At 39.5% G+C, this 15,681-nt stretch overlaps 1 protein-coding gene across 12 annotated transcripts in view; it reads left to right on the top strand.

Moving 5' to 3' along the window:
* KMT5B (lysine methyltransferase 5B) overlaps positions 1-15,681 on the top strand; it is a 40,740-nt gene that overhangs the window by 7,009 nt on the left and 18,050 nt on the right. For 3 of the 12 annotated variants that reach the window (XM_080344763.1, XM_080344761.1, XM_080344765.1), the window contains 2 exons: positions 2,473-2,715; positions 3,553-3,700. The exons of 1 other annotated variant lie outside the window; for it this stretch is intronic. In XM_080344763.1, the coding sequence (XP_080200889.1) occupies positions 2,556-2,715; positions 3,553-3,700 (308 nt within the window). In that variant the 5' untranslated portion in view covers positions 2,473-2,555. Of the gene's footprint in view, positions 1-1,986; positions 2,716-3,552; positions 3,701-15,681 lie in introns of those variants that run through there. 8 more of the 12 variants (XM_080344759.1, XM_080344758.1, XM_080344760.1 and 5 more) reach the window with 4 other exon arrangements.

Raw genomic sequence — 15,681 nt, forward strand, 5'->3', positions numbered from 1 at the left:
TGCAGATGTCTGTAATGTCTCTACGTTAGCCTTGGATTGTTATTTTTCCCAGTCAGTTCCATTTTTCCCAGCAAAGTGCAAACTAGGCCTTATCTTGCTAGTGTTTAAGTGTAGTTTGTAGTTGCTTTTGGTAAATATGAGCAGAACTTTACAGCTTAAAATTTCAGCAAATCCAGCTTACAAAGTAACATGAAGCCTAGAGTATATTAAAAATCATGCAACCTTATATCTCTAAATAATTCATTATATTTAGTGTGCATTTACTTAAGCTAAATAATTGACATGAAACTCAAATTGGGCTCATCCACTGACCTGTGAGTAGTAAAACCATTGCCATACAGCCAGCTTATTTGGCAGAGGGAGCTCAAAGTAGGCTCACCTAGACTGTCATATTTGTAGAATGAAGTGGTTAACTTGTAGTCAAATTGCATACAGTAGAAGTAGTATGCATGAGACTCCTGGTGCCCACAACGTATTGGTGCTCATTGTGCTCTTCTGCTTCCTTGTTGGTTTCCTAAAAGTAGTTCTCAGCCTGGTTATGGCTCAGGCCTTTACATCCTCTGGAGCCTGAAGCAAACTGCTGTTGGTTTGCAGGGGTGGTCAAGTGCATCTGTGGCAGTTAGATAGCAGTGTCGCAGCACAGATAGTAACCACTTCCCCAAACTGGACATATGAAAAATCAGTTTCCTTTCTTTGTGCAGGTGTAGCTACTGTACCTGTTAGTTGTCAGAAACACTACCGTATGGAATATTTTTCCTCCAGATTGCTGCATACTAGTATTAATCTACAACTGGACTTTGTTTACTTATACTGCTCCTGAACTGCAGCACACCAGAGTGTAGTTCTGTCCTGGTTTACAGAGAAATCAAGACTGAATTTAGTGGAAGTCTTTGGTGTGGTTTCTATTTTAATGCTCTTTATTACCACTGCTATAAAAATGGGAAACTGTGTTTGATTAGAGTATGTAGAGTTGTAAAATAAATTGACTCAGAAGCAGAAGGAGGAAAGTTGTAAGAGTGAGTTTAAGTGTTTACATGATAGTCAGTGCAGATCTTCAGGGGCTAGCTGTCTTCTGAAAGTTCACGCAGTTCACGCAGGATGCTTATCAAGTAAGCTTTTTGTGTAGGTGTTGATGGTTGTGGGGTTTTTTTGCTTGTTTGTTTGTTTTTTGATGTATGTTATCATGCAAGCTCTGTGAAGAAAAAAAAAAAGCTTAGTGTTGTCTACTACAGGTTTAGCTGCAAGATTTCTGAGGCTTTTTTTGGAGGTACTGTGTAAAAATGTCTGGTTCCATGTATAGCTAAGTGCAATGAATAGGGGTTTTCCCTAGCAAATTCTAAGTCTCTCGTTTGTTTTTTGAAGGCTGTATCTGGCACCTTCCTGAAGAATTTGTTAGTATGCAGAGTGACTTTTGCATTGTGGTAGTCAAACCATTCGGTTCTAGCTCTGTTACAGAGCTATGTTAAGGCTTGCTGGTCCAGTAAAATAGGCATTTAAACTTTTTTTTTAAATCTCGAGGTGAAAGGCAATCACTTCTGTCGTTGGCAGCAAGTAAAATTCCTTGTCCACTGAAATGATCTAAATTATTTTTATTTATATTGAGGCGGTAGTTCAGCCAGGTTTTTCTCAGTATGATTCTGTTACACTTTGTCAGTAATCCTACTCTCTGTGACAATTTGTAAAAAGGTTTCAAAATCTGTAGTTTTCACAATGATAGTTCTACTAAGGTGGTTGAGCCAATACATCTGTTGAGTAGTCTCTACTGTCTTCCTGTACTACCTCAATCTTCTGAATCTCTGTAAGTAACTTAATTGCTAATCATCTGGCCATAAATGTTTCTGTAGTTTTAAGTAGCTGGATCACATAGTTGTCTAACAGAAATCCAGTATTTTGCTACTCTTAAGTGATGGAAAACAGAATTTCTGCCAAAAGAGACACTTTTTCTCTGAATCATAGGATGATTGGGATTGGAAGGAACCTCTGGAGATCATCTAGTCCAAGCCGCCTGCTAAAGCGGGGCATGTATTTGAAAATACTCCATTTTTGGAGTCACATAGTTGTGTGTGTATTTATCCATGTGCATCTGTAATTATATAGTGTGTATAGTTCAGCTCTTAAAAGTGATTTGTTCTTCACAATTTAGCAGCTTTAGAATTTAATTTTTGCTTGCAGATGTGGTTGTAAGTTGTAGATGTGGGTATCTATTTGCAACAGTTCCCTGTACTAGTGCTGACAAACTGATTTTCTTCCTAATGCAAATGCAGACCACCATCTTTCCTCCATCCCACCATCCCCTCCTTTTTTTTTTTCTTTTTTTTCTTTCTTTTTTTCTTTTTTTTTCTTTTTTTCTTTTTTTTTTCTTTTTTTCTTTTTTTTTCTTTTTTTTTTTTTTTTCTTCTTTTTATTAAAATTTGTGCCTTGGAAACAGTTTCTAAGTAAGTTCTAATCATGTTTGTGTTTTGCTTCCAGTAGGAATCAGAACTGAAGTCACTCACCCACTTCTCCAAGCCTTTTGAAAAGTGACTAAATGCAACTGAGTCAGATTATCTGTAGGAATGAAGTGGCTGGGAGAATCCAAGAACATGGTGGTGAATGGCAGGAGAAGTGGAAGCAAGTCGTCTAATGACCATGTGCAGAATCAAACCAAATTGCAGCATGCAGGGAAGGAGAATCCAAAGACAAGCAAAAACGGAGCTGAGAGAAGATCAAGCAGATGTATGTTTATGTGGCTTAGTGCTGTATGTGATTCATGTATCAGTTTGCAAGTCAGGCTTCTGTCTTATCTTAATTCAGGAAGGAGGTCTGCATTCAGAATGAAGCAGCATTAATTATGAAGTATCAGAAGTATTAATTATATTTGTATTTGTATTTGTTCAATGTGTTAACTTCAGGAATATAGATCTCTTCAGATCAGTTTAAAAATAAAGGCTGTAAATACATTTTGAACTGCTATAAGTTTAAAATATATGATTGGCATTAAGTGAGAACTAATGTGTTTGGAAATGGATAACATAATTTGAATTACTGGCCCAGTTTTTAGTGAATGCATGTGTAGAAGTAACACCCATTTTGGATGAAGTCACATGTGTCAGTACTTTTTATGAAACTGTTTTAAGGACCATGGCTTTATTGTAGTTATTGGTCTGAGATGAAGGACTAAATACAAATTCAGAATAAGTCCTTTTTCCAGATTTTGGGAAAATCAGGCTTGAAATTTTCATAGCTTCATCACATTTATAGGTCAGAAATTTTAGAGGCAGGCATGACTAAACTGAGTAGCGTGAAAGATTGGGTAGGGGAAAAGACAGAAAAATGGAAATTAATCAGACACACATAAATACATATTCTAAAATACTTTCTCCATTGGATGCTATGTAAATGAACAAAACCAAGAGTGAAATATTGACTGTGCTCCTGCTTTTTCAGATACTTTATCATCTTCCTTAATTGTTATATATTTTTTTATCTGACCTGTAGCTATTTGTCCCCAAGCATAGCTGGTCTTTATAACATTCCTTAAATAATATCTAATTTATACTCTCTTATTTGCAGGTAGTGGTTCTTCAGGATTCGAGGGTCAAAGTCGTTATGTGCCTTCCTCTGGAATGTCTGCCAAGGAACTGTGTGAAAACGATGACCTAGCAACTAGTTTGGTTCTTGATCCTTATTTAGGTTTTCAGACACACAAAATGAATACTAGGTAACTTGTCTTCATTTTTCTAGAAAAGAATTTATCTTCTTAGTTGATATAATCAGGATAAAACTGTGGAATTTCTTGCATGTTTATGGAAGTCTGAAAAAAATGGCAATTTGTGAGTAGCTTCTGCCTTTAAAATTGTGTTGCTTGTGAGACTGGAACTCGGACCTCTGTAGCAGCCTGCGCTATTGTAGGTCTTTCTGTTAGCCCTCATGTGCTTATGCTGTAGAGCAGATTTTCAATAAACACTGTTTCCTGCCTTAAACAGGTAACTAATCATAAGTTTTAAGCCATTCGTCTTTTGAAATACTTCAAAGACAGATGTTAGTGTTTGGGGACTTTTGTCTTTATTTTGTGTGCCTGGGTGCTTCTTCCTCCCCAACTTACTCTTAAAATGTTACAAGAAAGATATAGTTCCTCAGCACTTGAGTGTTGGTGCCATTTGATTTAAAGTTCTTGCAGACCCATGCTGAAGGAATGCTGCTACTTAGATGTGAGTGTGTGTATAAGATGAAGTCATGTGCACACTGGGAATTTGATTACCAGAATTGCATATACTTTTGCGGTGTTATACACGTGTCTGAATATTTGTATTCTAAATTCAGTGTGGTCTTAGGGTTTAGTTGTTTAGTGCTTCTTCCTGTTTTACAGAGGTACCACTGATAATAAGTATATTGTATAGATCTCTCTTAAGCTTTCATTTGCATACAAAATCTGCATTGCTACCTTAATGGAGAAGCTATACATAAATGATAAGTTTCTAAGGACAGGAATAGTAATAGTGTGCTTATTGTACAGTAGTAAGAGTTGGGGTTTCTAGACAGCACATCAAGGGAGGCAGGCTGCTTAACACTTCAAACTGTTGCCTGTGGCTGTTTTTAAAGAACAGTTTACCTATGCAGCACAGTCAAATAAAGAGGATATCAGTTAAGTAGACTGATTGCTTCAAAAATGACTGGTGGTGTTATATAACATAAATGGTTGCTGGTATAACCTGACAGTGTGAGTTGCATATGAAATTGCTGCAGTGTGGTTCTAATAACTGTAAAGGCTTACTCCAAAGAGATTTTTTTTTTTTTTTTTGCTGGAGAGTGCGACATCCGTCTTTAAGAGGAATGCTTGAGTTCTTCCAGTTTCTCCATACTATTCGTTACAGTAGCATGTGCCCAGAACAGTGTATAGGTAGATACTCTTACAGTTCCGTTCACAGTGTCTTTGTATTTCCAACAGTTAGTTGAGCTAAATATATATGCTCAAACAACTTGTTTTGTTGTGTGAATGGTATTCTACAGGTTATGAATAGGTAGGGAGTTCTTATGCTTTTTGCTAAGGAAATTATGTTAATTGTTTAATAGCTGGAGCAGCTACTTTCGTGCTGTCTTCTGCTGATATGTTTTCAACACCTAAAATACTTTTTAAATTACTAATTTGGATGAAAAGACTACACAAAAGCTATCGTCATGTATTTCTTCCTTTCTCAGTCTTGGAGAACAGTTAGAGGCAGTCTTCAAGGACAATAGTTAATAATCTTGAAGCACTGTGGGAAAGACTTAGGTGAGGCTTACAATTTCTGCCAGAAACACATCTTCTTGACTCTTTCATAATGTCCTATTGAGTGAGTTTCTGTTGTTGAGATGAATTTAAATAAAGGCATCAGCATAGTTCTTGTTTATCTTTGTGGTACAGTGATGATATCTGCTTGTTATTGTAGCTGTGACACTTAGATAATCTTCCTTCCATCTAGTAAACTGTAGTCTTTCTAGAGCTCCCGCGTCTTACTGTTATTGAATGGCTTTGAGGGAAGGAGGTGGGAAAGCAAATGTCAGAAGACCAGACTGTTTTCAAAATAGCAGCAGATGCCAGTATCCAAATGCATGGTTGTAGTAGAAGTTAAGATTTACACCTTATGTTTGGGCATCTTTTTCTTCAGTGTGATAAAGTCATATTGGTTACATAGTTTGTGTATTGAGATGCACTTGAAACAGCTGTTTATGATGGCAAGAAAATATTTCCTATTCAGTTGTTCTGTTTGAAGATGTACTGTGGAAGTGACTGTGCCAGCATTCTGTTTTGCCGTTAGAAACACGTAAGAGTTTTGCATTTTTTACAACTAGCGGCCCAGTGTAAGTTAATGACCACTTTCTGAAGTTGTGCTTTATCTTACCTCTGGAAGCCAAGTCTGTATTTTTGGTATATATAAATGTCTTCTATATAAGCACTTGCTGTGCTTCATTCATTCCCATAGTTGAAGAGTTTGTAAAAGACCTCTTGTTTTGCCCAGAGTATATTGATTAGAGGGGAAAAAAACCCTCATAACATTCTAGTAAAATACCTAGATTATTGTTGGGATATGTTTGTTTTCTATCTTCTTTATACTGAATTAGAGATCTTATGGTGGAGTAGTGACAAAAATATGATTGATTATTTGTGTGTGTGTTCTGGGGGGCATAAAAATCCTGTAATTAATCCATTTTAAAAGTCCTGTAATTTGTGAATGTCCTTCATCTTGAGAATTGGGCTATTAGTTCCGTAAACTGTCAAGTCAGTAATGTCTGAAAGAGCTGAAGACTAGTCCTCAAAAGATTACAGTTGGATCCCCCCCAGTCAGTTTGTCTAGTGTTCCTTTGAAATATCTTCTTGTCATTGGGGATTTGATGGACAGCATAAAGTGTAGCTCTGGAAATATCTTTAGTGGCTTTACCCAAAAGTAACTTTTTTCATTCTCTTGGATTTCCAAGAGAAAGCAGACTGTTTTCAGAGATTCTGGCCATTTTTATGGGCGCTCTGGTCATTTTTTTCATCAAATTGATAGCTCTTATCTCGAAAAAATGTCAGGTTAGCAGTTAATAAAAAAAACCCTGCCATGTGTTAGGAAGTCTTGTACAAATCCTGTTGTGACAGAACGTTTTGTGACAAAGGCTATCCTGGCTGTTTGGTTTACTTAGTCTTGCATGCCTGTCCTTTTTGTAAAAACTGATTTTGCAAGCTGTTACTTCCTGAGTTGAGGGCTGTCTAACACTAGAGATTAAAACTCTTGGGTAGGAACAACTCCAGGTTCCAGTATAAGTTGGGGAATGACCTGTTGGAGAGCAGTGTAAAGGAAAGGGACCTGGGGGTCCTGGTGGACAGCAGGATGACCATGAGCCAGCACTATACCCTTGTGGCCAAGAAGGCCAATGGCATCCTGGGGTGTATTAGAAGAGGTATGGTTAGTAGGTCAAGAGAGGTTCTCCTTCCCCTCTACTGTGCCCTGGTGGGACTGCATCTGGAATATTGTGTCCAGTTCTGGGCCCCTCGTTTCAAGAAGGACAGGGAACTGCTGGAGAGTGCAACAGAGATCCTTAAGCGAGTGAAGCATCTCCCTTATGAGGAAAGGCTGAGGGAGCTGGGTCTCTTTAGCTTGGAGAAGAGGAGACTGAGGGGCAACCTCATTAATGTTTATAAATATATAAAGAGTGAGTGTCATGAGGATGGAGCCAGGCTCTTCTCGGTGACAGCCGATGGTAAGACAAGGGGTAATGGGTTTAAACTGGAACACAAGAGGTTCTGTTTAAATTTGAGAAGAAACTTTTTCTCAATGAGGATAACAGAACCCTGGAACAGGCTGCCCAGGGAGGCTGTGGAGTCTCCTACTCTGGAGACATTCAGAACCCACCTGGACACATTCCTGTGTAACCTCATCTAGGTGTTGCTGCTCCAACAGGGGGGTTGGACTAGATAATCTTTTGAGGTCCCTTTGAATCCCTAACATTCTGTGAAAACCGATACTTGTAAATAAGCAAGTGAATTCTTGCTTATGTTACCGTCTCTTAGGTGCTTTTTCCTAGTTTGAGTGCTAAATCTTGAAGTTGCATGCTTTAGTGTTTAATCTACTCTTTACTATCTTGCATACAAATGTGTTAGTATTTAAGTCTTAAGCCAGACTCCTGATCATACTGCTGCTGTTACCAGGCACTGTTGTTTCCTGGTTCCCTAAAGCACCAGCATTGTGCCAGGGAATACTCAGAGCAGTTCCAGTGTCTTTCTAAGTTTGCAAGTGGTTTAGGAAGTCAAATGCATTGTAGTCTGTTTTAAGAGGTTATACAGAGGTGTTTCATCACTCCATATTGCTGCTTTCAGTGATGTTACAAACTGGTGTGTGATGCAGGTGGTTTTATCTGGTAATGTGAGACTAAAGGACCAAGCTTCTTAAATTTCCGTGTTTTCTGTAGCAAATGTGAAGTGTTTGGGGATTATGTACAGAAAGTTTTCTCTCAACAGTGCACCAAGAGCAACTGCTGGCTTGAACTTGACAGAGTAGGTCATTCTTTGTCAGTCACTGTTGAGCAGTAAAGGTAAAAAAGGCAAAGCAGTTTCATATTACTTGTGTTCATGAGTCTGTGCTGAATCTCTTCTGCACTCCTTAGTTTATTTCAATATAATAATAATTAAAGGGCTCAGTATTGAAGGGTTACTTCTTGAACAGGGTTTGGAGGTAAAACAAGTCATCTAGCTAAACAAGGTTCTGTGGCCACATAGTTCAGCTTCAGTGTTGTGATGCTATGGAGATGCCTGATCAGAAATACATATCTCTTATGTAGTGACACCTTTTCAAAATGAAGCTTTTACATTCTTCAGTCCTCAATGTCTCTTCATACTTACCAAAACTGTTTTGTTTGACTTTTGTGTAAAATCTGCTTTCTCTGTGTGGTGTGTTGTGTTTTGTTGGTTTGGGTTTTTGGGGGGTGTGTTTATTTCTTTGGTCGTTCTTTTCCAATAACTTAATTCAGGAAAGTCCTTTAGCTTGCTTCTAATTGTCTTCCTTCACTGTGTGTAATCAGACACAGCAATTACATTGGAACTAAGTCTATTGCTGATGATTAATGTTTTTGATTTAGAAAAAAATCACAACCAAAAGCCCCACCAAACAACCAAACCACCCATCCTCCAAACCAACACCCACCACCTTACATAGATTTCCTAGTTGTACCGTTAACTTCAACAAAAATCGTTTTATCTCCAAAAGATGGAGTGACTTGCATCCAGTAGTCACAGTAACTGCTAAATAAAATTTACCATATAGAGTGTCATAATAAGAATGAAGGAAAGTGTTGGGTTTTTTTGTGTCCCACATATTTATTTTTAAAAAACATTCATTTGCTAGCAGTATTAAGGACAATGAAATTATGTGGCTATTTGAATTTTATTTACTTCTATTCTAGGCTGTGTTGGAATTTTGACCACACTGGTGCATGTGTAGTTTCAGTTCAAGAAATCTAAGTAATGTGGATTACATTCTTCATTAAAAGTGCCTTTTTGAATTTTTGGCCTTTGAAGAGTATTGTTGGTTTGTGGTGGTTTTTTTGTTTTGTTTTTTTCTCCTCCCCAGGTAATAACACTGGAGATTAAACATAGAATGAGTTGATTTTTATATAACTAACTTTCAATTAAGATATACTATAGGTTAGAGAGGGCTGAAGCCAAAATGTGTGTTAACTAAATAAATAGTTGCCATTTGTAATAAGTAGATTCTTTTCCACTCTCGTGGTGCTGTCTTGAATGTTTAACAGCCTTGCAGTGAATCTCTCATATTAGATGAACAATAACCTGCTATCTTTTCATAGCCACTTAAGTAAATATATCATCCAGACAAAGTGCCTGTTGTTAAGAGGCTAATGGGTTGCTGTGTTTTGATAAATTCACTCTTCTTGATGTTTTCTAGTCAGAAGTTAAGAAGTAGGTTTAGAAGTATAACTCTTTATCATGCTCTGGTACACAACGTGGAATTCCATACTGGATCTCTGGCAGGATCAAATTATCCTTGTTGTTCAAACTCACTGCTCTCAGTGACTGAGACCAAGAAAGGTACTATACTTCTGAACTTACCAGAAACTCTCCTTTAACTTCCTTTATAGGCAAGCATCTCACTGACCTTTGGCTTTTTATCTTGGAGTTTCAAGATTCTTTAAGTATTCCCAAGGTAAGCGAAACTTGAGAGAGGAAGAGCTTTGCTTCTCCAAGCCATTCTCCTACATCTTCTTTGTTGAGACCACCTCAGTTTGCCCTTAACTGGGATAAGATCATCATCTAGTTGATTTTGAAATTTCAATAGCCACAGCTTATCTGGATCTTGTTGACTACGGAAGAATAAAAACTTCATAGGGAAGTGTGAAAACTTTCTATTCTGCAGCTTGTCAGGAGGAAGGCTTGGTACAATTTCTTTAAAGATACTGTGAGTTTTTCATTCCTAGATTACTTTTAACAATGGACTGTTTTGTGGCAAGTTCCATGTTCTGTGAGACATGACCCCTGAAGCTGTTCGTAGGGTAGATCAAGGAGTCTGTGCCTGTGAGCAGATTCGAACACCCAAGTGTCTTGTTCAGTTTCCATGATGCAATCTAATAAAGGTACTGTTCATAGGACCAAACCATAAGTCTGGATAAACCATTCTGATTTTAATGGACTTTTTGTTTAGAGGTTGGGTTGGCTGGTTTGTTTTGTTGGTTTTCTTGTGCTCTTTCTGTCTATCTTATTTGAACTAGTCTCCTGTTTTACTCTCACTTAGAAGCCTGTTTCTTTGGCTCATTTTATATATGTACATTTAGCTATGAATCAGCAGACCCTCAGATTCTCAGGAACACTTGACTCTAGGCTTTCTTGGCATATTGGCTTCTTCAGTGTCCCACATCAGAAGGTATCTTTTGAAGTATATATGGAGATACACCTGTAAAAGTATTGAAGCTTTCATGAGGAATCTGAGTTGCAGTATCCTCCAGGCTGAACAAACCAAGTTACTTCAGCCACTCCTCATATGGTTTCCCCTCTAAACCCTTCACCAACTTCTTAGCCCTCTTCTGGACACTCTCCAGTACCTTAATATATTTTTTTTTATAGTGTGGTGCCCAGAACTGCACGCAGTGCTCCAGATGAGGTCAAACCAGTGTAGAGAAGAGCGAGACAATGATCTCCCTCGCCTGGCTGGCAGTGCTGTGCTTGATGCACCCCAGGACACAGTTGGCCCTCTTAGCTGCCAGGGCACACTGTTGGCTCATGTTCAACTTGCTGTTGACCACAACCCCCAGATCCCACTCTGCAGAGCTGCTTTCTAGCATCTCATCCCCCAGTCTGTAGGTACAGCCAGGGTTGCCTTGTCCCAGGTGCAAATCTGGTGCTTCCCTTGTTGAGCTTCAGGCGGTTGGTGATTGCCCAGTTCCCCAGTTGGTCCAGATCCCTCTGCAGGGCCTCTCTGCTCTCCGGAGTGTCGACAGCTCCTCCCAATTTCGTGTCATTGGCAAAGTTACTAAGTATTCCCTCAAGTAAGTCATTTATGCCAGCCCAACATAACCCCCTCTTTTACAGCCCTTTGAGCCCAGCCCATCAACCAGTTGCTCACCCACTGTATTGTGTGTTTATCCAGCTGTGTGCTGGCCATCTTGTCCAGAACAATACTGTGAGAGACCCTATCAAAGACTTTACTGAAATCCAAAAAGATAAAATCAACAGACTTCCCTTGGTCAACTAGGTGGGTAACCTTGTCGTAGAACTAAACTGATCTTGTTAGGCAACACTTTTGCCTCGTGAACCTGTGCTGACTGAGACTGATGACTGCATTGTAGTTCAGATGTTTTTCCATAACTCCCAGAACAATCTTCTCCATTATTTTGCCAGGAACAGAAGTGAGGCTGACAGGCCTGTAGTTGCCAGGGTCATCCCCGTGGCCCTTCTTGTAGATTGGGAGAACATTTGCCAGCTTTCAGTCATTGTGACCTCTCTAGATTCCCAGGAGCATTGGAAAATCATGGAGAGAGGTTTTGTTATGACATCAGCCAGCTCTTTAAGCACCCTTGGATGAATCCCATCAGGCCCCGTTGATTTGAAGGGATCTAGCTGGAGTAGCAAACCCCATGTAAGTTCTCCCACAAGACCTTCTCTGTTAGTGAGAATAAAATCTGGGAGGGCACCTTTCCTGGTTGGTTCCCTTAGTACCGGCACCAAGAAGATATCATCCAGATGCTTTAGGAATCTTCTGGACCTATTGGTGCCAGCTGTGTGATATTCCCAGTTGACATCTGACAAGTTGAAGTCTGCCATAAGGGCAAGAGCAGATGACTTGGAGGCTTTGCTTAGATCCTTAAAGAATAACTCAGCAGTGTCGTTATCCTGACTGGGTGGCTTACAGTAGACACGCACGACAACATCGGCTTTCTTCATCTGATCCTTAATCCTTATTCAGAGGTTCCCGACTTTGCCATTGCCAGCTGCCAGCTCCATGCAATCCAGCCTCTCCACTCTGTACAGTGTCTCCTTCCCTGCCTAGTACTTCTGAATAGCACATAGCCATTCATCATGGCACACCAGTCACAGGATTCATCCCACCAGGTTTCACTAATGTCAATTATATCAGATCCCTGGGACTGGGTGAAGGCTTCTAGTTCATCTTGCTTTTTTCTCATGCTGCACACATTAGTGGTAGAAGCACTTCAAGTGTGGTTGATTGTGTCCTTCACCTCGTGTTAGTCTGAGGAATCTCACTGCCGAGCATCTCCTCACGTTTTGGTGTGCCTTCCAGCTGCTCATCACTGACTGGCCTGGTACTGCCCCCTTCCCCCTTCCAATCTAGTTTAAAGCCCTATTAATGAACCTTGCAAACCCCTGAGCAAGCACTCTTTTACCCTTCTATGGGAGATGCATTCCATTGGGAGTCAGAAGACCTGGTGAAGGACTGACCATCCTATGGTTGAAAAGCCATCGATGACACCAGTCATGTGGCCCTGTGTTGATAGGGCCTGCCTATTCTGTTTTGCATTCCTGCCTGCTGCTGAAAGGATGGTGGAGAAAACCACCTGAGCCAGTGATCAACCACCCCAAATCTCTAAAATCCCTTTCATTTTGCTTACTACTACTTTTTCCTGTACCCTGCCAACATTATAAACCAAGAGCAGGTAATAGTTAGAGGACCTTACCAGCTTGGGGAGTTGTTGAGCCACATCTCTTACCCTGGCCCCAGGGAGGCAGCAGACTTCCGTGTGGCTTGAGTCAGGTCAGCCCTGATATTGGGCCTGTTCCCTTCAGAAGGGAGTCACCTATGACAATTACCGGGGTTTTTTGTTTGTTTGTTTGTTTTTCTCTTTACAGGTGAGGTTTTAATGGGTTTGCTGGGTGTTATGTAGAGCGTTAGTTGCCTAGACAACCCCTCCTTTCCAGAAGGGTCTTCAGCAGCGGCATCAGCTGCTTGCCCATCCAGTTCCAGGGCCTCATACCTGTGGTATACAGGCACCTGCAAAAGTGGGGCAATTTGAGGGTGTTTTGCCTGCAGCCCCGAGCAGTAACCCATTTCCATCCTCCCCCATCCGCTGGGTCTCCCGTTTCAGCCTGGTGGCGAGGGGGTAGGGGTTCCTTTGTATCTGATGCCATGGTTGGCTTGAGTGAAATGCTATACACCATGATGTTGGTTTCCAGATTTTTTCTATGCACTTGTGGACGCTTCTCGCTTTTTTGGATTCCTGTTTATCCTTTCTCATTATCTCTGTCTTTTCACCATGTAAAAAAAAAAAAAAAAAAAAAATCAATTCAATACTTTGATAAAGGAAGTCTCTGGTAATAATTTTTGAACCACTGGGTGCCAAGAGTTGTGTTTTTTGAAAAACTCAGTTCCTGTTTCAAGTTTCAAATGCATGGTGTACAGTGTAAAACTCATCTGACCTTCTAATGTTTTGGGATTTTTACAATCTCTTTTCCTGTTTCCAGCCTTCTTTTTGGCCTTTTCAAGACTTGGGTATACACTGTTCTGCTTCTCAGGAATGATGTTACATAAGTTTCTGCTAGACATTTAAAGGAATTCCACCAGCAGTGTGGAATGCCTGCAAAAAGAACCTGCTGAATGTGATCTGTGGAGGTATGCAGGTTACTTTTAAAGGCTTGGGGCCAGATTCTGAGCTACCTAAGGTAGGTAGTCAAGCAGACATCTGGTCAGCCTCTGAGACTGGTATGTTGTGAAAGACCTGAAATATGAACATCAATTTAGGGCTATAAGATGTGCTTCTAATTGCTAGAAAATATAGGGTATTGATTCTTTTTCCTTACATCTTGAGAGGCACTGTTTAAGCTTAGCATCTGCTCTGGTTGGTGGTTTTTTTGGTGTTGTGTTGTTTGTGAGTTTTTTATGTTTTGTTGAGGGGAGGGTTGTTTCTGTTGTTTTTTTCCATGGGTAGTTGAGTTGGGATACTGCTGCCTTTAGCCTAGACCAAAGATCATTCTTGACGGTAAATAATTATGATTGTGTCTGCCTGCACATACATTGTCTGTCTTAGGTGCTAATTCAATTTAGAATGTGATGTTTTTTCCACCTACCTTTGCTCCTGCAGGTCACTTGGCTGAAAAAAAATGGTGCATTTTGGCATATAACAAATTGTAAGGGAGAGGGCAATCATTAATTTAGCTCAGCAAGAATAGACATAGCTGAAGACCATAATCATGTGGCTTTTCCTCCTATAATGTTTGCAAATAAATATGTAAACAAAATGTTGACCTGTCATGTCTATGCATATCGTTGTGGTTTGTACTTCTCATTATGTAAGTACGGTTGGGGCCTTGTTGGGAAAACTGTTTCTGGTTGAAACTGAAAATGAGGCCAAGTCCTATTCTGAAACTAGTCAGATTCCATCCAGGTTATATCATTTTAAATTCTCTTAACACACAGAGCTTTGCCAGACATTATGACTATCAAATTTGGGAGAAGTCTTTCTGATTTGGGGAGAACCAGGAGATGGTCTTCTTGTATGTAACTGGCAAATCAAGGGAGACTTTGGTGTGCTCTAGAACAAAAATAGTAATAATCATGTTATCTGTAGTCTGAAGGGAGTCTTCTTCCATGATGAGGTCTCAGCAGCTTGTTAGGCAGTTAGCTTCTTAGGGGGATGGGATAAGTATATTCTTTATTAAAGAATTTGATTGGAAACTTCTTGGCAAGGTAAATACTACTGTGGACATCTATTTCTTTACATACTCTTGCTACATGTTAGATGTTATCCCAGCCAGAAGAAAACTTATCTAATGTCTTCTCAGAACTACTTGCTATATCTTCTTTTCTGAAAGCTCATAGGTTTATGCTGATAATTTTTGCCTTATTCCAAAAGATTTGAAAGATTGCTTAGTTGTTACATTACAAGGAAATTTTTCATGTGGAGAATGCAGAGAAGATGTGTAAAAGTATTAGCATGGGATGCTGGTAACCTGCATTGCTGCTGGAAGTGATAGTGCTGTTAGGAGGTCTGTCTTTATTGTATCAGGAGCAAAAATACAACATTTTACTTCTAATGAAGGAAATTGAATCCTCATCATTTTTAGTTATTTCTAATTAAACCTTTACTATTTTATAAGGTAAAATAAAATTGGCATGTGCAACACTCAAGGTATTTTGTTTCCTTCATACAAGTTGCAGAGAAGCAGCAGATCTTATTTGGGCATCTGAAAAGAAGTAACTTGCAGCATTCAGTGTTCTAAGATGGGGATAAGCAAAGCGTATGGTAATTTAAAAAACAGGGTATCAGTGAGGGAATTTGTTTACTTTTGTCATCAAATAGAGACTTCATTTGGTAAGTAAGACAAAATAAAATTAGCATGGTAACACACTTCAAGCAACAAGTAATGGGAATTAGTCTTATGGATTTAACCAACACTTCTGTCATATGTTGTGTAAGCAAAAGGAGCTGCAAACAACTGTTTTACATGACCCTAGAAAATTTTTATCTTTGTGAAGAGTCCCATGGGACATGCCATACACCTAAAAGTCCGCACACCCCGCCTCCAACCCAAAGTGGGGCATACATAGGTATGTACTCAAAGGCAATATGTAGACATTCAACATAATCTGTAAGATCTTCTTTCTCTTGATGGTTTGGGGCTCAGAAATGGAGCTCCTGCTTCTTGCAGTCATACAGGTGTTTTCTGTAACCGTTTTCCTGTCGATGACATGAAGGATAGTTTTTCTTAAATCTTAAGCTTTG

Source organism: Nesoenas mayeri, assembly GCF_963082525.1.
Source record: "Nesoenas mayeri genome assembly, chromosome: 5".
Classification (NCBI taxonomy): domain Eukaryota; kingdom Metazoa; phylum Chordata; class Aves; order Columbiformes; family Columbidae; genus Nesoenas; species Nesoenas mayeri.